Source organism: Salvelinus fontinalis, chromosome 35 (genome assembly GCF_029448725.1).
Source record: "Salvelinus fontinalis isolate EN_2023a chromosome 35, ASM2944872v1, whole genome shotgun sequence".
NCBI classification, from domain to species: Eukaryota; Metazoa; Chordata; class Actinopteri; order Salmoniformes; family Salmonidae; genus Salvelinus; species Salvelinus fontinalis.
Genome location: NC_074699.1, coordinates 14,405,500 through 14,429,555, shown reverse-complemented (window position 1 = coordinate 14,429,555; position 24,056 = coordinate 14,405,500). Strand labels below are relative to the sequence as shown.

Genomic DNA, 24,056 nt, shown 5'->3' with positions numbered 1-24,056 from the left:
TACATTGTGTTGTTTAAGTGTTCCCTTTATTTTTTTGAGCAGTGTATTTCTCTTCCACAACATGTTGCTGCTGTTCAGGGTTGTGATGTTCCTCCATGTTCATAAATGCTAGTGATTGTTCTGTGGGAAAGCTCCATATATATGCTTCCAAACTTGATTGGTTGATTGGTAAGATTGTGATTCCTATTTCATTACTATGTCACCTGGCAGGTAGTTTGCCAATTTAGCAGACACAGACATCACAAACATTCCATGTCATAGATATTTATGGAATATACATCTACGTCTGACTGAATTTGATTATTGAATGGATCATTTTGCATGCGACGGCTCACACGATGAAACAATGTTTAGAAGTTGTGAAGAGTATGACAGTTTCACTGAGAATCAACTCAGCAGTTTTGATCAGCAAGCCATGTGCATGTAGTTGTTGTGCAAATTGTAGACAAGTGTACTTACTGTTTTGCACACGTGTCAAAACACGTGCAATTTGCTAAAAACGAATAAGACATTCAAATCTGGTGTGAACAAGAAACTAATTGTTCAGAGGTTTGAACTTATTGTTTTTGAAAAAAATATATTTCTCATTCAATAATTGAGCCAAAGCGATTGAGAAAAACTGTAATATTTGTCAGTATATATTCCTCAATTATCAATGACATATCTAGGTTACTGAGTGAAAGTGATAGTTAAAAACATACAGTAGCCTATCATGCCATTGCTATTGGACACGCAGTGGAAATCAGAAAGAAGACTTACTGTATGGGTTGGAATGAAAAACTGATGGACATGAATAATGTGACGTGGCCTTCCCTGGGGAGTCACTGTAGGCCACGCCCCCTCGAGCACGGCGCTGTCCAGTACCAGATGCTGCTAGTGCTGTCAGAAACACTGAGCGGAGGCGCGCACTTGAGCTGCATTATCCGGAGAGCTGGGCACGCAGACTGCTGCTGGAGTGGAGACAGAGAAGACAGCGAAAGTTCTGCGGCTAGAGCTAGAGCAATGAATCAAACCACGACAATGAACAGCATTTTTGTGAATTCTATGTTTTAGATAATAATTCATCCGAAGTTTTAGAGGACTTAAAATACATGTTTTTCGAAATGATTAAGGGCCCTAGAGTGACAGCATAACACCACTCAGTGTGGTACAACTGACAACAGTCATGATTTGGACTATTTTAATATGCTATTTCGTGACATCTGTACTTGGGAATAAGACAGAGGAAAGGATACCGTTCTTTCATGGACATGTATTCGAGAACTCAGAGCCGGGATCCAAAGTAAACGGTCTCAGCATCCCTGTGAAGCGGTTTGACGCGCAGAGATGGTGCTCCAACTCCGGCATGAATCTGAAACTCTTGGGAGACGGAAGTGAAGATTTCCGGGTATTTGCCCACCACAAACGCGGACACATACTTCTGAAAACCTCGATCGTCCTGGACAGAGAGGAGCGCTCCGAGTACCTGCTCAGCCTGGGTCTGTGCTGCCAAAGCTGCGCCGCCACTGACCTTGTGGTCGCAGAAGTTGCATCTGTGAAAGTGGACGTTTTGGACACTAATGACCACGAGCCAACATTCCCTAATGCTGATATAAAAATTCATCTGGACGACGCCACTGCTCTGCGGTCTGTGGTGTATAAAGTGACCGCGGAGGATACAGACCACGGGAAAAACGCTGAACTCATTTACTTTGCTCTTCCCAAAAATTGCAGTTTCTACGTCGTTCCAAAAACAGGAGATGTACTGCTGGTGGACTCTATATTGGGTCTTACCGCCCCCATAAAGTTTAACGTGTTTGCGATGGACCACGGCTGGCCCTCACGGACCAGTCAGAGTATTGAAATAGAGATTAATCCCCGGCAATGGCCAGCGGTTCCACCGCCATCCCATGGCAAACCGAATAGCAGACAACCTCGGAAGTCGAGGTCCCTGCTAGCGTCGGACGAACCGGTTGTAATAAATGTATCCGAGGATGCCAGTATCGGTTCTGTTGTAGTGAACTTGTACCCAGTGAGGTTTCAGGCTGCCAGTTTTGAGTTGATGGATCCCGGTGCGGACAGCTCGCCCGTCACGGTGAGTCGGGACAGCGGAGATATAGTAATTACACGGCGCCTGGACCGCGAGACGGATCCTCTCGTGGAGATTACTGTGAAAGTTCAGGATAAAAGAGGTGAGAGTGCCTTTTGCTGCTTCAATGTTGTTTCTCTCTTCAACGTACCAAGTTAAAGACATTATTATCTATAAGTGTATTTCTTCTCTCTTTAACTTAAGGGCCTCTGTAAAGTAATTATGGGCCACAGTTTGGTCTAAATTAGCCCTCTAAATCGATGTGGAGAGCTGACAACATAAGCTACTCGTATAGCCTCTCTGTAAAAGTGTCAGGCTTTAAAGTGCAATGACTTAAAATGTATTCGTTTCTGTGGTTATATGTTTAATAAACACCCACAGCTTTGCCTTCATGATCCCAAGAGGTTGAAACCATGCATATGCATAAATTATGCATGGAGAGACGTGCGCCTTGTAAATAGTTACCCTGGGAAAAATGTAACGCGCACAAGTTGAGCTTATAATACACAACATAAATTCACATTATACTACGATTTGGTGTCTGCATATGTTTTATGGTATTAGTGCAGATGTTCTGAATTTACAGGAGGCGTGCGGTTGCTACTGTCTCTGATGACTCGATCACACCGACAGAGCTTTGCATTTTGGGACGCCTGCGTTTGCCTTGCAGCATTGCGTCGCAGAGCGTTTTATTTGAGGTGCATAACCCCTCGAACACATCGACAGGGATTGGCGTTTTGGTACACCAGAAGTGCTTTCATTTCGATATGGAATTCTGAGTTTCCTTGCAGCATTGCATTGCAGAGGAAGTTGCTGTGCGTTCTGTGTGGTGCATACGTTGGCTTTATCGATGCGAACTGTATGAGTAGACGGCTTGACAGAAATGGGAGCAGAAGGCGAATGTTGAACTTTTGTTGCACACATAACCATATGATGCTGCATACCATTTTGCGCAAAAATATTGTCAGTGTGATCGAGGCATACATATAGGTTAATTATCACCTGCAGAAATGTCTCCATTCATGTACTTTTTGAGAGCCAGGCTACAGCTAAAATTGCATTGCTAATGAAATAATATGTGTTATTTGCACTGCTCGCATTGGTAATGGATGTGAATGTATACGAGTGTTCAACCTTCTTAGTGTTGGCCGCAGCAGCTCCAATTGACACATACAATGTGTATAATTGCACGAAATTAGCTGTAAAACTGCAACAAAAAGTGTTGTAAAGCAAATGTATTTGCTTACCCTTTGTTAATAAAATGCCCTATCTGCTAAGTGATCCCTCCGTACATATTAATTATAGTTTTTAATCACGGTGCTGAGTTAATGTAAGTGGATGTGTAGCAACTAGCAACTGGCTTCCAGTTGAAGCTCGCATCCGCTACAAGACCATGGTGCTTGCCTACGGAGCTGTGAGGGGAACGGCACCTCCGTACCTTCAGGCTCTGATCAGGCCCTACACCCAAACAAGGGCACTGCGTTCATCCACCTCTGGCCTGCTCGCCTCCCTACCTCTGAGGAAGTACAGTTCCCGCTCAGCCCAGTCAAAACTGTTCGCTGCTCTGGCACCCCAATGGTGGAACAAACTCCCTCACGACGCCAGGTCAGCGGAGTCAATCACCACCTTCCGGAGACACCTGAAACCCCACCTCTTTAAGGAATACCTAGGATAGGATAAAGTAATCCTTCTAACCCCCCCCCCCCCCTTAAAAGAGTTAGATGCACTATTGTAAAGTGGTTGTTCCACTGGATATCATAAGGTGAATGCACCAATTTGTAAGTCGCTCTGGATAAGAGCGTCTGCTAAATGACTTAAATGTAAATGTAAATGTAACTAATTGTATAGCTAATAGGCTATGTATTTGTAGATCGACTGAGGTGAATGAACCTACAGCAACGAACCTGATAATGGATGGGGTAATCTTAGCTTGTGTTTTAGTTTTTACTGTTCTCCAAATAGCATTTGAGTTTTTAAATTGCATAGAAACGCAGTAGATGAGCTTCGACACACACAGACCTCACACAAAACCTGACCCTGACTATGGCCCTGTGTCTCAGGCACGATAAACCGCATTGTTTGAAGTGATAAGTGATGTGCTATCTTTTTGGTTTTGAGTGGGGACCTGTAGATGATTGTAACCTAGGCCTGCAGTATTGGCTGTGTTTAGTGTTCATATTTGCAAATGTACACATTTGCCAGTTGCCTCTGTCAGGTAGCAGTACAACCCACCTTTTACGTTTAATTGCTCAGTGGCCGTGCACTGTGCTAGAAAAAATAGTGCAATATTTTACCCAGCTGTTCTAAAGTGATGGGCGAATTACACAATATCTGCGTTCGTGCAGATGGTCATTCAACCAGTGCTGCCTGTCTACAACAATGAGCACAGGGAACTTGACGTCTGTGTGTGCAAAGATGGCGCGCTCTGCATTCATTTCTAGGCTATGTGAAGTATGGGGGCCTATTTACATGCATTGGAGTGAATAAAACCCGCATAATTTCTCGTTTTCTCATTTCCCGCTGAGTGTTGTGAAACTTTTTTAATCAAATAACCAACTTGACTTGATTTCAAATGATCCAGCAGACACCCGTGTTTAATATGGACAAATCTGTGCTTGGGGAACCGGAATTTCATGTGGTGGGAATGTGGTGGAGTCTAATCCTTTTTGAGTGGAGATCCTGCTCGACCTGGCTCCATATGCTGGCATTATCCATGTAATCCCATCTCATACACGTTCTCATTTCTGGGATTTAGAGTTGCAGCACAGTTTGTTGGAGAACTCGTGCGCTTCTTCGAGGGAATAGCGAGGACCTAAAAGTAATGCGTTTATCGTGAACAGTGTGCTCCATGGCCCACTCACATCTTTCCGCAGCATCCATGCGATGCGCAGCCGAGGCGTGCTACAACCATGCGTTGTTGCCAGGGTTGTTGATTTAATTAGCTCGGCCTTTGGTGTTTTCATTACTGTCTGTCTGTGTGCTTGTCCTGTGGCCCGAAGACCAGAACCTTCTGTAGATGTTGCGTGTCTGGCAAAGAGGGTGTGTGTGTGAACTGCGAGATAGCTTCTCAGGAAGCCAGGGGATTCACAGTAATGAGGGAAAAACAGCTGGCTTTAATCAAGTATGAGAGGTGTGTCAGTTGACCTCACTTATAACAGTATCTGTGAACTAGACCAACTCCCTATTGAGTACATGTAGACTAGCACGCATGATATTCTACATATACATTTGTGCTACTAAATTTAGTATGGTATGTTTCTTATGGTTTGTAATAATTTGTGAATGGCAATCACCCATTTTGTATGATTTGTTACGAATTACAATTCATATTATATGTTAACCATTTACAAAACGTACAATATGTTACGAATTTGAAAAAACTTAGAATATGTTACAAATGTGGAAAATTTACATTATGTTACGAATTCTAGCTAGGTGTCTGAGGTTAGCTAGCTCACTAATGTTATATTTGCTAGGGATTAGGGTTAAGGGTTAGAGTTAGGTTAAAGGGTTAGGGGAAAGGTTAGCTAACATGCTAAGTAGTTGCAAAGTAGCTAACAAGTAATCAAAGTTTCTAATTAGCTAACATTGTATGTGATGAGATTCGAACTCATAACCTTCGGGTTGCTAGAAATTCACATTATACGCCCACCAATCCACCCCGACCAGCCACCCTCCTTTCGCTTTTGCGTTAAATAACCATTTGTCTCATGTAACCATACCAAACGTAATATATCATACTAAATGGAGTACCTTGGATTTACACACAGAATAATACGAAATGTTCTGAGACCAGGTTGATCCTACAGGAGAGTAGGAGCATGCAGTCAGAGACAGATGGAAAAGGAAAATATATTGTCTGTTATTACTTTATTTATCAGGATCAAACAGCCACTGCTATAAATCTTCAAACAGCATATTGTATTGCACATTATTAACCGTTATACAGACATGCACACTCAAGCGATGCACACGTTTCCTAGTGGCCAGTGAGTGAGCTAGGCTGTGGTTTGATAACAGAGCTCTGCTGCAGCTTGTATATCGTGCTTATTCATTCTGTGACTGTCCCCTTCTCTTCTACCTCCACTGGTCAGTTGATTCTCTTTTTCAACTGACCAGTGGAGGTAGGAGAGAAGGGGACGGTCTGAGGTGAAATACTGGCTGGCCTGGGGTGAAATAGCCTTCTCATGTGAGTTGGTCTCTACTCTCTATTAGCTTGTCTGAGGGGAGTCACCCAGGGCTCTTTCTGTTATCTGGCGTTGGGGGAGAGTAGAGCACCACTTGAATCCTATATGGTTATTCCTATCTCTGTCTGTCTGTCTGTGTCTGTGTCTGTCTCTGTCTCTGTCTCTGTGTCTGTCTGTCTGTTATCCACTAACACTGGCCTCAGCCTTACTCTGGCTGTCTCAGCCACCTAAGCGGTCCCAAAAACACCCAGCCCCACAGACCTGGGCCCTCTGTTTCTCCCTTTATCCCTCCCTCCCTCTCTCCCTCCCTGCCTCCTTCACGTCTTCTCTGAACTCCACGCTCTGAAGTCTCTCTTCCTAATTGCTGTGTGAACTCTGTAATATGGAAATAGAAGGCCTCTTTAGCTGTATATTGGTTGAGGCTATGGGCTCCTGTTTGATATGTCTGGTCTCCATGATATTGCTGCAGTGGGATCAATTAATGTGTGCGTGGGGACGGAGAGGGGGAGCGTGTGTGCAGATCAAACAGGCGTGTGGCGCCAGACTTCCCGTCTTAACGCTCTCTGCCTTGTGGCACTTTTCACTATCTCCATATCCCGTCAGGGTCATCATCGCTCTATGTCTCTCTCTCAATCATACCATGTTTTTTCATGCTTCTCCATCTCTTTCCTTCCACCATCTCTCTCTCTCTTACCTTCCCCCTTTCTCCCTTCAGCTCCTCCTCCTCCTCTCTCTCTCTCCCTCTCAATTCAATTCAATTTAAGGGCTTTATTGGCACGGGAAACATATATTCACATTGCCAAACCAAGTGAAATAGATGATTAACAAAAGTGAAATAAACAATAAAAATGAACAGTAAACATTACACTCTCGCTGTCTCTCTGCTGTCTAACACATCGTATCAGACCTCTGTCTGTCATGTTGCCCTGAGTGGTTGTGTGATCTTTTATCTCATAGAGAACATGCTATGACTGTCAAAGGCATCAATATGATGGGGTGCATATTTGTCTTGCTGAAGCACACTTGAAGCTGGCATAACTCTCAATCAAACTGACAAAGAATTGACTAACGCGTCAGACGCGCATTGAGTTTGACAAGAACCCCAGACGTGTTATATACACAGTGGATCTGATCATTCCCCATCCATTCTCCTCTATCTATCTAACCACCATAGTATTTGACTGTTTGATCCACACAGAGAGAGCTGGGATTTGGGTTTGAGCAGAAGTTGATAGGTTTTCGGGGACTTAATTCCTCTCCTCCCTGGTGTTACTGTTAATCTGATTGGGAAGAGCCTGGAAATTAAACAGCATATGGGAGGCTTCATCTCTCTGTCAGGGAACCAGAAGATTGTGTGCTTGCTCACGTGTACACAACACAAGTTAAATAAGTTTCTCTCTCTCCCCCTGCCCACCCCCTCTCTAAAACACATACACACGCTGTGCAAACACGCATAGACATACATGAAGACACATACATCCAAACCCACATAACATATGCACACAACGCACACCTACGCAGCATATGCTCCGATGCAAACACTCTCACCTGCTGTAGATACCCTCGCTTGCACTCGACTCGCACATACTTTGCCCTGGTATGATCCACGAACAGAATTTATACCTGTGAACTTCTACAAACTCTCTCTCTTTCTCTTTGTCTCTACTTCACACCCTCTTTTCTCTCTCCTCCACTCTCTCAGTTTCATCTCATCCCTCAGTCAGTCATTTCACACATGCATACACAAGCACGCTCACACACACGCTCACACACATACTGTACCTTGCACAACAAGCTTGGCAGATTTAAAGAATAATAGAATGATTATAGATTTATATAATGCGTTTCTAATAAATTGCATGTGATCTGGAAGCAGATATTCACAAAAATACATACACTACTGTTCAAAAGTTTGGGGTTACTTAGAAATGTCTTTGTTTTTTAAAGAAGAACACTTTGTTTGTCCATCAAATTTACATCAAATTGATCAGAAATACAGTGTAGACATTGTTAATGTTGTAAATGACTATTGTAACTGGAAACGGCTGATTTTTTAAAATGGAATATCTACATAGGCATACAGAGTCCCATTATCACAAACCATCACTCCTGTGTTCCAATGGCACATTGTGTTAGCTAATCCAAGTTTATAATTTTAAAAGGCTAATTGATCATTAGAAAACCCTTTTGCAATTATATTAGCACAGCTGAAAACTGTTGTTCTGATTAAAGAAGCAATAAAAACTGTCCTTCTTTAGACTAGTTGAGTGTCTGGTGCATCAGCATTTGTGGGTTCGATTACAGGTTCAAAATGGCCAGAAACAAAGATCTTTCTTCTAAAACTCGTCAGCCTATTCTTGTTCTCAGAAATGAAGGCTATTCCATGCGAGAAATTACCAAAAAACTGAAGATCTCGTACAACGCTGTGTACTACTCCCTTCACAGAACTGCGAAAACTGTCTCTAACCAGAATAGAAAGAGGAGTGGGAGGCCCCGGTGCACAACTGAGCAAGAGGACAAGTACATTAGAGTGTCTAGATTGAGAAACAGATGCCTCACAAGTCCTCAACTGGCAGCTTCATTAAATAGTACCCACAAAACACCAGTCTCAACGTCAACAGTGAGGAGGCAACTCCGGGATGCTGGCCTTCTAGGCAGAGTTCCTCTGTCCACTGTCTGTGTTCTTTTGCCCATCTTAATCTTTTATTTTTATTGGCCAGTCTGAGAGATGGCTTTTTCTTTGCAACTCTGCCTAGCAGACCAGCATCCTGGAGTTGCCCCTTCACTGTTGACGTTGAGACTGGTGTTTTGCGGGTACTATTTAATGAAGCTGCCAAATTGAGGACTTCTGAGGCATCTGTTTCTCAAACTAGACACTCTAATGTACTTGTCCTCTTGCTCAGTTGTGTACCGGGGCCTCCCACTCCTCTTTCTATTCTGGTTAGAGCCAGTTTGACCTATTATGTGAAGGGAGTAGTACACAGCTTTGTACGAGTTCTTTAGTTTCTTGGCAATTTCTCGCATGGAAATGCCTTCATTTCTAAAAACAAGAATCGACTGATGAGTTTTAGAAGAAAGGTCTTTGTTTCTGGCCATTTTGAGCCTGTAATCGAACCCACAAATGCTTATGCTCCAGATACTCAACTAGTCTAAAGAATGCCAGTTTTATTAACGCTTTAATCAGCACAACAGTTTTCAGCTGTGCTAACATAATTGCAAAACGGTTTTCTAATGATCAATTAGCCTTTTAAAATGATAAACTTGGATTAGCTAACACAACATGCCATTGGAACACAGGAGTGATGGTTGCTGATAATGGGCATCTGCGCGCCTATGTAGATATTCCATTATAAATCAGACGTTTCCAGCTACAATAGTCATTTACAACATTAACAATGTCTAGACTGTATTTCTGATCAATTTGATGTTACTTTAATGGACAAAAAATGTGCTTTTGTTTCAAAAACAAGGACATTTCTAAGTGACCCCAAACTTTTGAACGGTGGCGTGTATGCATGATGAAAATAGATTTTCAGTTGAGTATATATACCCAAAGTTGATATTTATAGCCTCACTGTTGTGTATTTCTAAAATCCCATTGCCCAGCAATCTGCTTACAGTAGATTAAGTCAGCTTGGAAGGATTAGAAAGGCAGTGATGTGTAAAACAACACACACTTAATTACTGGAAGATTGTAATGTATTAGGATTTACGGTGACGAAAGGGGACGAGGGAGCGAAGGAGATAATGCTTAAGTACTTATTGGAAGCTTTGGGCGTTATACCCGATTCAGAGGGGTTGGGTTAAATGTGGAAGACACATTTCAGTTGAAAGCATTTGGTTGTACAACTGACTAGGTATCCCCCTTTCCCCTTGCCCTTTTCTTATCCGTAGCTATGGAATGGAGTGAATGGCAAAGTGATCATGTGAATATACTGCGCGGTGCATAGTTTAGGAATCGTAAACAGGTGCTGAAGATTGAGAGGGACATGTCACTAAATATATGTCCTGCCATGTGCATAATCATGGCATGTGCATACTGTATATGCAAAAGCTCACCTTTAGACAGAATACCACAGACACACAAACATGATGAGGCCCTGTCCGTCATCTTCTTGCCGTCCCTACGCTCCCCCCGCCAGGCGTGCGGCCTCCGCAGTAGCAGCGGACTTGGCTGTCAGTGTCACTTGTCACCAGAGTGCGTGTAACTGTGAGTGGCGGGGAGAGCGATCGATGGGTCTGACTGAGAGATCACACAGTGTTTAGTCAAGGCTCTGCTCTGGCCGTCTGCTGTGGCTAAGACCACCACTGACCCAGCCCGACTCTCCATGATTGAATTCTGTATTTGGATGAAGAAGATACATGTTGGAATAAAAGAACAGAACAGATGAGTTGCTGAGTGCCACACACCCCTCTCCCACTCTCTGTCCCTGAATCTAGCATGCCTTCACAAATGAGGAATTTGTCCATGCATTTCTTTGAAAGTTGTTGTGGCATTTGATGGAATGTCTGTGAGCGTGGGAGTGGGTGGGTGTGTGTTCGTGTGCATGTGTGCGTGGTGTGTGTGCGTGCATATGTGTGCAAAGCAAGTGTTATATTTTTATGGTGAAAGCTCTTTCGTCCACGTGAGGCTACAATACGTTGAGTTTCCCGGGGAATCTTTGAAGTGAGCTGTAGCATATTACCCGATTGTGTCTGTAAAGAATTGGAAACTATGTTGTGTATGTGACTAGGTTTCATGTGTGGATATAAATATGGGCAGGTATTTTTAATGCTAAGGCTACAAGCGTAGGGCTGGATGGTTTTCATTAAATCCGTATGTCTATAAATATTGTATATGCATTCGTTCATATAGGGCATAACATTGTTATATATAGCCTACATAAATTGGATAAATTATGGCCTGAAATAATTGTGTTCATATGGGCAGGATATTGTATATACTGTAAATCCATTCAAATCGTTAAAGGCCGACATTTGGCCGTTTCAAAAATAATAAAATAAGCGTATTACCTACAATAAAAAAGTTTTGTTTGACAAAGCGTGGGTGCATGTGCATGTGCGTGTGTGGTACAGAAGTGGGCAGAGCGCAGCCAGAATGACAGTAATCCTCTGGTGGATTAATTATCAGAAGGTGGCGTGGTTTTTGTCGAAACCGAAATGTAAACTATCAGGAGGCCGTCCAAGTGAGGAACCCTCCAATCTCCAATGTGTCCCACTGCCAAATTCCCTGGCAGCTCATTGTTTGCCATGCTGTATCCTTTCTCTCTCTCTCCCTCTCTCTGTCCTCCTACACTTTTCTGTTAATCTGAGTCTATTTATCTACCCTCCTTTCTGCCTTAGTTCCTCCTCTCCTCCCACAGTAACATTTTTCTATTACTGTAGAACTTCACTTCTCTCAGTCCAATTCTACCATCTAGCTCTCCCTGCTAGTTGTCTGCAGCTCTCTTGTTATTTCCTATTTTCCTCTGTTGTCTCACCATTCCTCTCTGCCTTCTTAGTTTCTGCCCATCCTGCTCATCCTCAATTTGCACTCTCTTCTCTCCTCCTCCTCCTTGCTGAGTTGCCTCACCAGACACATCCCTCTTTCATCCTGCTCTCTCCTTTTCTGATACACCCTCCAATCATCGATCGCCTCGTCAATCTGTCTCCAGTCAAACTTTGGCGGGATGTCTGCGTGTTTTTCTCTCTCTCTCTCTCTCTCTCCGCAGCGCTGGATCTGCCTGCTCTCTGATTAGTTTATTTTCCAATCTGCCGGCTGAATCTCAGCGCACAGCAGCACAGTTGCCTAATTGCCAGACTTAATCAAAGAGACAAACGAAGGGATGGGAGGCAGCTAGTGACCTTTTAGAGATGCCACGCTCCTCTCTCTCCCTCTCCCCTCCTCTACACACATCCCCTCTCCTCTCCTCGACTCTATTCTCCAGGAAGAGAGTTGCCAGCCAGCCAATCCAGCGTTTTAATATCGAGGCTGTCAGTAGACAAATGTGGGTGTTTTTGCAACTCCTTCCCATTTCTATCCAGGCCTAATGAGCAGCGTGTCTCTCCAGCCAAGGAAGTGGGAAGCAATGGGCCAGTGCAAAACAATAGCCGTGTCGTCAGATCGTTTGTCTGAGAGAACCAGAGCCCCACGTCGTCGTTGCAGTCGCTCCTCGCTGGCCAGGCAGGCCATGAGTAATGGTGAGTCTGCACTGGGTCTACATTAGCGCGTGACCTCTTCATGTCAACAGCAGTCACTAATGGTCGCTCCGCGTCATTCAGCAGAAAAGACACAGCGTGAACGATCTGATAGAAGACGAGGCACACACATCACATCACGGAGGCATGGCTAGGCAGGCAGGGAGGAAGAGAGGGCCCCACAAGACACCGGAGATTTCCTTCTATTTGTGTTGGCTTCGAAACAGCAGCAGGTGTTTTCTCAGCTCAACAAATACGGTCTTGAAACAGTGTCGGACCGGAGTGTAGGCTTTTCCCCCAAAGGAAGTTTGTTTGTGCTTTTTTGGTTTCTTTGTGTGTGTTTGTGAATCTCTGGGTGTGTGTGACTTCGTTTTCTCTCAATCTATTATCAATACATCTCTACATGCAGTCAGTCAGCCTGAGTAAGCCATCTCTGTGACAGGGCATTTGAAGCACCTGTGTCCTTGCACGCTTCCTCCATACACTGGCACTTTAGCTTGTCAACATACAAGTCTAAATCTGCCTGTTATTATTGAACTGTTTCTGGCTGTTAATTCTCTCTCTTTTACCTCTTTATACACTACCTGAACAAAAGTATCTGGACACTTGCTAGTCAAACATCTCGTTACAAAATCATGGGCATTAATATGTAGTTTATTTGCTGCTATAACAGCCTCCACTATTCCGGGGAGGCTTTCCACTAGATGTTGGAACATTGCTGCGGGGACTTGCTTCCATTCAGCAATGAGCATTAGTGAGGTCGGGCACTGATGTTGGGCGATTAGGTCTGGCTCGCAGTCGGCGTTCCAATTCATCCCAAAGGTGTTAGATGGGTTTGCGGTCAGGGCTCTGTGCAGGCCAGTCAAGTTCTTCCATACCAATCTCGACAAACCATTTATTTATGGACCTCGCTTTCTGCACGGGGGCATTGTCATGCTGAAACGGGAAAGGACCTTCTGTAATGGCACTCATCGGATGAAGAAGGAGACCAAGGTGCAGCGTGGTAGGCGTTCATGATTTTTAATAAACTGAACACTGCAACAAAATAACAAAGTAGAAAAGAAAAAAGCGCACAGTTCTGTCAGGCAACAAAACAGCTAAACAGAAAATAACTACCCACCAGTATGATTCCCAATCAGAGACAACGATAGACAGCTGCCTCTGATTGGGAACCACACTCGGCCAAAAACAAAGAAATCGAAAACATAGAATGCCCACCCAAATCACACCCTGACCTAACCAAATAGAGAAATAAAAAGGCTCTCTAAGGTCAGGGCGTGACACCTTCTCCAAACTGTTGCCACAATGTTGGAAGCACAGAATCGTCTCGAATGTCATTTTATGCTGTAGCGTTAAGATTTCCCTTCACTGGAACTAAGGGGCCCGAACCATGAAAAACAGCCCCAGACCATTATTCCTCCTCCACCAAACTTTACAGTTGACACTGTGCATTCAGGCAGGTAGCGTTCTCCTGGCATCCTCCAAACCCAGATCCGTCCGTCGGACTGCCAGATGGTGAAGCGTGATTCATCACTTCAGAGAACGCGTATCCACTGCTCCTGAGTCCAATGGCGGTGAGCTTTACACCACTCCAGCCGAAGCTTGCCATTGCGCATGGTGTACTTAGGCTTGTGTGCGGCCATGGAAACCTATTTCATGAAACTCCCGACGAACAGTTCTTGTGCAGACGAACAGTTCTTGCGCTGATGTTGCTTCCAGAGGCAGTTTGGAACTCAGTAGTGAGTGTTGCAACCGAGGACAGACGATTTTTACTAGCTACGCGCTTCAGCACTCGGCGGTTCCGTTCTGTGAGCTTGTGTGGACTACCACTTCGCAGCTGAGCCATTGTTGCACCTAGACGTTTCCACTTCACAATAACAGCACTTACAATTGACCAGGGCAGGTCTAGCAGGGCAGGAATTTGACGAACTGGACATGTGGCATCCTATAACAGTGCCACATTGAAAGTCACTGAGCTCTTCAGTAAGGCCCTTCTACTGCCAATGTTTTTTTCTCTGGATTGCATGGCTGTATGCTCGATTTTATACACCTGTCAGCAATGGGTGTGGCTGAAATAGCCGAATCCATTCATTTGAAGGGGTGGCCACATACTTTTGTATATATAGTGTAGGTTAAGGAAACCTTTATGAGGATATAAATAGTATTTTTGCGTTGTAAACTATTCCCATGGCAACCACTTAGACCTAGAGCACAAGAACAGTGCATATACCCTCAAATTGATTATTAATCCTAAATGTGGCCTCAGAGCGAGTGCACTAAGTGCTCCTTATACGAGCCCAGAACACAAGACATTTAGCTCTCTGGTCTCTGCTGAGCACCTGGTGAGACTCTGGAGTAGAGAAAGGAGTAGATTACTCTCCCTCCTCATCTCCACCCTGCTCAATTAGTGGAGTTAGAGCAGCAGCAGGCCGCAGTATTGTAGAGTCTGGGTCTGGGAGAAGAGGAGAACAGGGCTCGTCAAACAGCCAGCGGAGCACAGCCCTCTGACATCACAGCTGCTCCTGATCAGGCTCATCAAAACAGCGATCACTAGGCTGTAGTGTGGAGTATAGGGTACTCAGGTTAAAGGCCTGCACAGACTGTATGATGTTAGCGATGTAATACCACGATTTTACAGTCCCAGACAAAACTTCCACGTCGTGGGAAAATTCTTAGTTCGTAAACGATTATCGGACGTCTTGACTCTTTCAGTGTAACAGGGTCTAGGTCTGCCCAATAACTACCATTACGTGCGTTCGTAGGTTCCAACAAAGTTCTTGTCAGAATTGTTGAGCCTTTATCGCAGGGCTCCCCAACTGGCAGATTTTATTTGTAGAAAGGTTTTTATGAAAACATTTTGGGGAGGGACATAAAAGACTATAAAAACACCAGCAAATCAGCTCCAAGTGATTATAATTTTGGAAATCTGTTCCAACCCAGTGGGGAATACCTGGTTGAAAAGACGTCAGCATGACGAGTATTTTTTAACGTCTTTTTACTGACCAGAATGTCTTTTTCTAACCTCCATATGACCTGCTGGTCATAATTTTGACCACTCTATTAAGTGTTATATTGTAGCCTACTGGTCATCGTTAAGACCTCATCATTGTGTTATTGAATGTACGTTTGTTTATCCTATGTGTAACTCTGTGTTGTTGTTTTTTGTCGCACTGCTTTGCTTTATCTTGGCCAGGTCGCAGTTGTAAATGAGAACTTGTTCTCAACTGGCCTACCTGGTTAAATAAAGATGAAATCAAATTTAAAAAAATAATCATAACCTGGTAATGACTACCTAACTACAGCTTATTACCTAAACTCTTAGAAAAAAGGGTTCCAAAGGGGTTCTTCGGCGGTCCCCATAGAAAAACCCTTTTTGTTCCAGGCAAAACCCATTTAGTTTCCATGTAGAACCCTCTGTGGAAAGGGTTCTACAAGGAACCAAAAGGTTTATACCTGAAACCAAAATGGTTCTTCAAAGGGTTCTCCTATAGGACAACCAACATTACGCTTTTAGGTTCTAGATAGCAGCTTTTTATCTAAGCGTGTACTGTAAAATGTATTGCAGGGGATAAAGTTGGATATTGAACATTTTGTTCATTACATTTCTATTGGTTTCCATAGTTACCAATTAAAGTTAATCTGCAACATATTCTTACGTTTAAAATAGATCAAGCAATGGCAAAAACAAATCTACACCATTTATCACACATCTGCATACAATAATTGTTTCATGATTCACCCACAGAAATTACATGCATAGAAATACTGGGAGTATATAAAGGCCCCTTGTTTTATTTGATGAATAATTAATAAGAGTGGTGTGATTGGCTAGATCCTCATCAGGGACCTCTGAGCACAGAAGGCGATCTGGAGCGTAGTGGCCCTCTTGAAGAGTTGTGTGACGGGTCAGATCTGCAGTGAAAAGAATCAACGCATTACAACTTTATCAATTAGAGATTTTATAAGCAAACTAAAAAAGGACATTCTTGAAGAAACTTGGACTCAGCTGGCTAAAAGCATTTCCATGGTACTAGTTGAATAATTTTCTGGCAGTTATAGCTTAGAGATGTCTTTAATAAAGAGCAATTTGCTCATATACATAGTTTGCGTCCTTCTCCAACAGGGGAATATTTCGGAACTTCCCAGAGGGCCCGCAACACATCAACCTCCTGAGTGTTCTGACGTTTCATGACACTTACTGTAAGCATACAAAAATAAGAAAATAAATTAACGATTGGCGTAATGTGGGCATGCAGGACATAACAGTAACGCACAGTAAAATATATTTAACAGTCAGAATCTACTAAAAGTGGTAGCAAAGGCAACTTTTTATAAACACATCGCTCTATAATCTATAATAAGGACAGTGTCCCAGACAAAATTCCCTCAACTGATGCCAGCTTGGCAGTCTTAAAAAAAACAGTCCAATAGAAAAATGTAAGTATGTGTACAGAGGAAATAAAAATACAAAATATTATATTGTTCTCAAGTTATGTGTCTGTCATATCACCCCTGCAACAAACAGTGTTGGACATGGGTGTAATTGGCACATTTCTTCCTCTCCTCTGCAACTGCACACGTGTTTAAGTGAATGACAGGGAGAACGAGTAAGAGAGAAATGGGAGAAACTTTACATGACTCACCAAGGGAGGTGTCTGTTGAATCAGGACACAAGGGGTTTGCACCTAAAAAAAAAATAGGGGCAAGTTAAAATAGGATTTTATTTGCCTTATTAGAAGCGGTGCTATTTCAATTTGATCCACTTACACTACAATCTTCGAAAAAAGTGTTCCAAAAGTGTTCTTCGGCTGTCCCACATAGGAAAACCGTTTTTGGTTCCAGGTAGAATTATTTTGGCTTCCAGGTAGAACCATTTTGGGTTCCGTGTAGAACCCTCTGTGGAAAGAGTTCTACCTAGGACCAAAGGGTTCTCCTATGGCAGGGATCATCAACTAGATGCAGCCACGTGTTTTCTTGGGCGGATGGTCAGGGGGCCGGAACATAATTCGAAAAAAATGTAACCTGAAAATTGACCACAAGAAGCCCAAACGGATATAATATTGAACTAAAATAGAATCATTTCAAACGTTGCTTACATTTGTATACGATCTCAAACTGTATCTCTCTCTATTAAGCGTGGGAATACTTTGCAACAGATTTCCAAAATTAAAATCACTTGAAGTCGATTTGCTGGAGTTTAGATTTTTTTTATAGAGTGTAGGATCAGACAATCATGAGCTGCTAAATAGCATGTCTCTTGAGGAATCCAGTCTCAGTGAGACCTGATGCAGAGAAAAACATTTAATGTTCATCAACATAGCGAGTACAAACCTAGATCTCACAAAGATGGTTAGTAGGAATCAACACACATTGAAGATCAGAATAACAAACATCAACATTTTGCACATAGCTTAGTGTCAATGAGTATGGATTTAAGGAGGGATGGTTCTGCTTTCTCCTTTCCCTGGGATGTGGTAGAATAGATCAGTGGTAGCTGAGTGGGTGGCCAAGCACTGCTGTAGAGGCCAGGCATCAGGTCATTGACATGTTTCAGGAACTGTAAAGTCAGAGACGAATCATGATTAACCATTACCTAAGGTCTTCACTAAGATGGACTTAGCCTAGTAAGTACATTGACTATGTTGCCCCTCAGCAATCTGGCAGTTAGGCAGACAGATGGAGAGAGAGACAGCAAAATATTTACATTTCTTAGTCAGCAGGCTGGATAACTACTGTACTCCTTCTTTTTGCTCCCTTCTCCATCCTTCCATCCGAGCTAGAAGATTCCTGCAAAGAAATATCATTAATAATTGAAAAAGGGTGTTGAGAGGTGTAACTTAAGAATGAGTGTTGAGGAGGAGCAGGAATTGGCAAAATGTATTGCTACAGTAGCCAGCTAGCTACAGTAGCAAATCTTTCCCTTGTTGTTCTTCTCCCCAACAAACCGCCACTTCACTTACAAAAGTCAAACAAGAAAGCAGGAGAACAGGGCCTGTCACTTAGCAGTGGAAAAAAAAGTGTACATTTTTAGAAACTGCCGTTGTTTTTCAGCTGTGTTGTTGTGTAGTTTACCAGGCGCTCTGTCCCAACTGCCATATGGAATGTTGACGGATGTGCTCTAGGAGGCTGCCTGAACGCAGAGATCTATTGCTGCGTGTGAAGCACACATTCCAATCCAAGTTGTAGCTGGAATTTCTGTTTCTTCTTCTTTAAGGTTTCATGGCAGACTACTGTACACCTATTGGTGTACTGCCACCACCTACTTCTTCCTCTTTAGGATTTGGTTGGCAGATCGCATCCAACTTTTAGGTGCATACACCGCCACTTACTGTGTTGGTGTGTGAGGCCATTCATGACTACCCACCTATACTATACTACCTACCTATTACATTGTTGATGTGGTAATACAAAACTGGGTAATGGAAAGAAAAATTGCCCTGCCAAATGTTGGCCCTCTTTATCAAAAAACACTACCCCATTCCACTATTTAATCCAATCTAATCCTACGCCAGACCTATGGTCTGAGGACAGAACACTACCACGCAACACCCCCTGCGACTGTTCTGCAGTAAATCTTCACAATCCCCACCACAACCTCTATTTCTGTGACTTCCGAACCATTTCTGCAGTACAATTGACAACCATGGCTATGAATGCTAAAAAGCCCACCTTACTGAAGCACATATTCTTTCCGTTGGTCTCTGCCTACTCACAGGAATCCTCTGTCTCCCTCACCCTGTAACCATCTTCTCCTTTCTGTAGTACTCTAACCAGGGCAATCTCAAACCAGACACCTGTGATCTCCAACCCCATGGGCACCCCACAACTAGCACACACAACTTTCTCCTCCGATACTACACATTCCTTCTCATTCCCTCCTGTACACTTCTCCATCTATGAATCTCCCTTCTACACACTGCTGCCACATGCCCATAATGTTGACACCTAAAACACCATTAGTATTGTAACGACCCTGGGTTTATAAGCGCGGAAATCGACTCTGCCGCAGAGCATGCTTTTGCAGCACAGTCGATAGCGCGCCGGACCTCGGGCTAGGAGGTCGAGGGTTCGAGACCCGCTCCCTGCTGTTTCATTACATTGGTGTCAGAAGTGATCGGACCTTGCATCCAGTGCGTGTGCTTGGCCGGTGAGCGCGTTCCTGTAAGAGTAGAGTCGCGAGGACGCGCTCTTTGAAAGGAGGGAGTAGTGTAAGGACCCTGGGTTTATAAGCTCGGAAATCGACTCTGCTGCTTGAGCATGCTTTTGCGGCACAGTCAATAGTGCGCCGAACCTCGGGCTAGAAGGTTGAGGGTTCGAGACCTGCTCCCTGCCTGTTTCATTACAATATTTTTGGAACAAAAGCTCTCACGGGATAACTTACACTTCCTAATATGACATTGTCGGGCAAAGACTACATCAAAACTCAGCAGGGCAGACAATGTCATCTTCCTCACACTCTCCACCGGGTCTGAGTCGCGCTAAACAGTGGGCTTCACATACACTGGGAATCTTCAATTTCAACTGATCCTCCTCATCACTTAATGTCAACCCGTTGTCACATTTCTTGCCCCTAATCGCGTGATCTGGAGTGTCCGCACCCTCTGGACTGAAGAAAAACAACAAATCATCACTATTCCTCTCTGAGTTACTCTCACAGTCTCCAACCTCTTCTCCACCCAACCTGACACTACATTTGGATCAGCTAAAATGCAAGGAGCCATTCTCTCCACAAATCTCACTGCCACTGGGCGAGAATCATCCTCACCGCCGTCCTCACCGCAGGTACTACATCCATACTCTCGTCAGATTCCATCTCTGAACTACTAGAGCACATATCCCTCTATTTGCACTTGGTGCCAACCTTACTCACCACACCGCTTCTCCCTACACTCAGCTCCTTCTCCACGGTCATCACTGCACCTGCCACCACAATTAAGTCACCCTCAGCGTGTTCACTTTCCTTCAGTAGCTCTTCCAAAAGTTCCCCCATTCCATATTCCCTCAAAACTTATTCAACTTTTCTCCTTATCCGCCATCTTCTCCTTCAACATGTCTTACAGAAGGCTTGTGCAATCCACCACTCCATATTTATTCAGAACGTGTTGCACTTTCTTCATTTTTTCATCAACCCTGTGTCTCAGAGCATGTTAAATAAGAAAGCCAACTAACTTAGCTCTTGTTTTCCATAAACACACGCTGTAACATGGCGATATGGCAACACTAACCCTAACAAGGTGTGTATCAATTGAACCTTTAGTTTTTAATTTAATTATTAAGATAAGGTCCTTATACTTCCAAACCCGTATTTCAAGTGACGTGTGTTAATGTTTACATTGAACGTTGGGGCTATAAACAAACCCCCCCCCCCGCCACCTAATATTCCATTGCACCCGATACAATTGCAATCAGTCGATATAATCGACAAGACGACAACTATAATCAGAAATCAAGCGATATGAATCAGACAGTGGGGCGCCGACTGACCCACAAGTTGGTCAGAAAGTTCAAATCAACGTTTCACATCGTGGTGTAGATGTACTGTAGATCGAATTGCACTCAAGAAATGTTCTTCTCTACTATGGGTCATATTAGCGGGCTATACCGGGGTTAAAACACTTAAAAATCCATTACGTACCTTTGACGAAGGAAAAGGACATCAGAAGGTCTTCTAGTTTCAGCACAATAAAAAATGTCATTACCGCCTTTAGGAAATTCGATATGAAACGTTGATTTGAACCTTCTGACCAACTTGTGGGTCAGGCGGCGCCCCACTGTCTGATTCATATCGCGTGATTTCTGATGATTGTTCTTGATTAAATCGACTGATTGGTTCTGTATGGGGTGACCATTACTTTAGCTGAAACTAATATGCCTACCTCCTTATTTAGCTACTGAAATTAAAATACAATTACTGCATGCATTATGCTAATTGCTTAAAAGCTTTAAGGAAAAAGATAATAGTCATCTTTTTGGGACGAATTATTGATAATAAATACGATCAAAATAGGGTTTTGTAAATCCTGGAGGATTGTAGTAGGATATTGAAAGATTACCATTAGAAGCCAACATACAGCAAGCCATCCAGATATCATTAGTTAAACAACCATTATTTTATTGTACTGCAGTTTTACTGCATTTTAACAGCAGTGACATTTTGTAAGGGTATCCTGTATTATTGTGTATGTTTATCTTACATGGTGGTAGCCTAGAACAAATGTTATGGAAGTGAATGTGCACTTTTCAATTGGGTGTACTGCAACTACAAAAAACAACCCATAGCCTGTAGCAAAAGCAAAAGCATTAATAGAATCAGAGATTCTCTCAATTGGGGACCATCTCTTATAGCTATAGGACCGCAGAGACTGTCACCAATTTCAGCTTTTAATGACCTAGTAAATTCGATGATTTGGAGGTGAAACATATCACATGTGGTTATTTCATCACCTGCCGAATAAAACCGATGTAAAGACAGTTTCAGGTTGGACATTCGACGGATTTTCGCCTGTAGTTTTCCTTACGTCCACCAACAGCAGTTAGGGACCGTTAACATAGTGACACATGCAATTGTTCTAATTTCAATAGCTCTAAAACCATTACTCCTAAAACTTTCAAAACTGGTTGTAGCTAACCCGATGGCATAGACACACATTGCACACACTTTTTTTGTCGATTTACATCTCACACTATTTTAAATTATTTGTTTACATTTTTGAATTTCAATAGCTCATTGGTCATATGACCTACTGACTTAAAACAAAGTTCAGAATGTCCACTGACTACCCTTAGATATTGCACACCCTTTACATTTTCATCTCACAAGATTTTACATGCATTTTTCTAAATTTAAGATTTCAATAGCTCCTTGGTCATGTCAATTACACACCTAAGAAGCGTGCAGTGGATATACACCCATATTGCATAACCTATAGTCATGTGTCCTCTATATTGTTGTACATTTAATATTAGTTTGACAATTAGTTGGTTCAGTCCAATGTGTTTACCCTTTCCTTCAACATTTATCTATAGTAATTGGTAGTTCAAAGTACTTATTTTCCCTGTTTTTATTTTTTCACAGTATTTAACAGTGGTACACAATAGGAGAGAGACAGATAATATCTCCTTTCATCGTTAATATCAACCATAAAGGAAAATGGCAAAGTACAAGAGTCATATTATTAATTGTCCAAAGCAGGGATGGAGAGTGAGCTAGTGAGGTAGGCTGCAGTGGGTTTGCTGGTCAATACATATACTGAACATTTAAAAGTGTTTTCCTCACCATCTTAAACTTTTCAGGGAAGTTAGGAACCAATATACACAGGCAGTTAGGAAAGCAAAGGCTAGCTCTTTCAAACAGAAATTTGCATCCTGTAGCACAAACTCCAAAAAGTTCTGGGACACTGTAAAGTCCATGGAGAATAACAGCACCTCCTCCCAGCTGCCCACTGCACTGAGACTAGGAAACACTGTCACCACCGATAAATCTATGGTTATTGAGAATTTCAATAAGCATTTTTCTACAGCTGGCCTTGCTTTCCACTTGGCTACCCCTACCCCAGTCAACAGCTCTGCACCCCCTACAGCAACTTGCCCAAGCCTCCTCCATTTCTCCTTCACCAAAATCCAGATAGCTGATGTTCTGAAAGAGCTGCAAAATCTGGACCCCTATAAATCAGCTGGGCTAGACAATCTGGACCCTCTCTTCCTAAAATTATCTCCCACAATTGTTGCAACCCATATTACTAGCCTGTTCAACCTCTCTTTCATATCATCTGAGATCCCCAAAGATTGGAAAGCTGCCGCAGTCATCTCCCTCTAGACCCAAAGTGCTACAGACCTATATCTATCCTACCCTGCCTTTCTAAGGTCTTTGAAAGCCAAGTTAACAAACAGATCACCGACCTTTTCGAATACCACTGTACCTTCTCCTCTGTGCAATCTGGTTTGGGTGCACCTCAGCCACGCTCAAGGTCCTAAACGATATCATAATCGCCATCGACAAAGGACAATACTGTGCAGCCGTATTCATCGACCTGGCCAAGGCTTTCGACTCTGTCAATCACCACATTCTTATTGGCAGACTCAACAGCCTTGGTTTCTCAAATGACTGCCTCACCTGGTTCACCAACTACTTCTCAAATAGAGTTCAGTGTGTCAAATCGGAGGGCCTGTTGTCCGGACCTTTGGCAGTCTCCATGGGGGTGCCACAGGGTTCAATTCTCGGGCCGACTCTTTTCTCTGTATACATCAATGATGTCGCTCTTGCGGCTGGTGATTATCTGATCCACCTCTATGCAGACGACACCATTTTGTACAGTCGTTGCCAAAAGTTTTGATAATGACACAAATATATATATTCACAAAGTCTGCTGCCTCAGTTTGTATGATGGCAATTTGCATAAACTCCAGAATGTTATGAAGAGTGATCAGATGAATTGCAATTAATTGCAAAGTCTTCTTATTGCCATGCAAATGAACTGAATCCCCCAAAAACATTTCCACTGCATTTCAGCCCTGCAACAAAAGGACCAGCTAACATCATGTCAGTGATTCTCTTGTTAACACAGGTGTGAGTGTTGACGAGGACAAGGCTGGAGATCACTCTGTCATGCTGATTGAGTTCGAAT

At 43.1% G+C, this 24,056-nt stretch overlaps 1 protein-coding gene across 3 annotated transcripts in view; it reads left to right on the top strand.

Moving 5' to 3' along the window:
- The first annotated feature begins 1,164 nt into the window (after positions 1–1,164).
- LOC129834349 (neural-cadherin-like) overlaps positions 1,165–24,056 on the top strand; it is a 206,536-nt gene continuing 183,644 nt past the window's right edge. For all 3 annotated transcript variants that reach the window (XM_055899249.1, XM_055899250.1, XM_055899251.1), the window contains exon 1: positions 1,165–2,171. In XM_055899249.1, coding sequence (XP_055755224.1) covers positions 1,166–2,171 — 1,006 coding nt within the window. In that variant the 5' untranslated portion in view covers position 1,165. The remainder of the gene's footprint in view (positions 2,172–24,056) is intronic.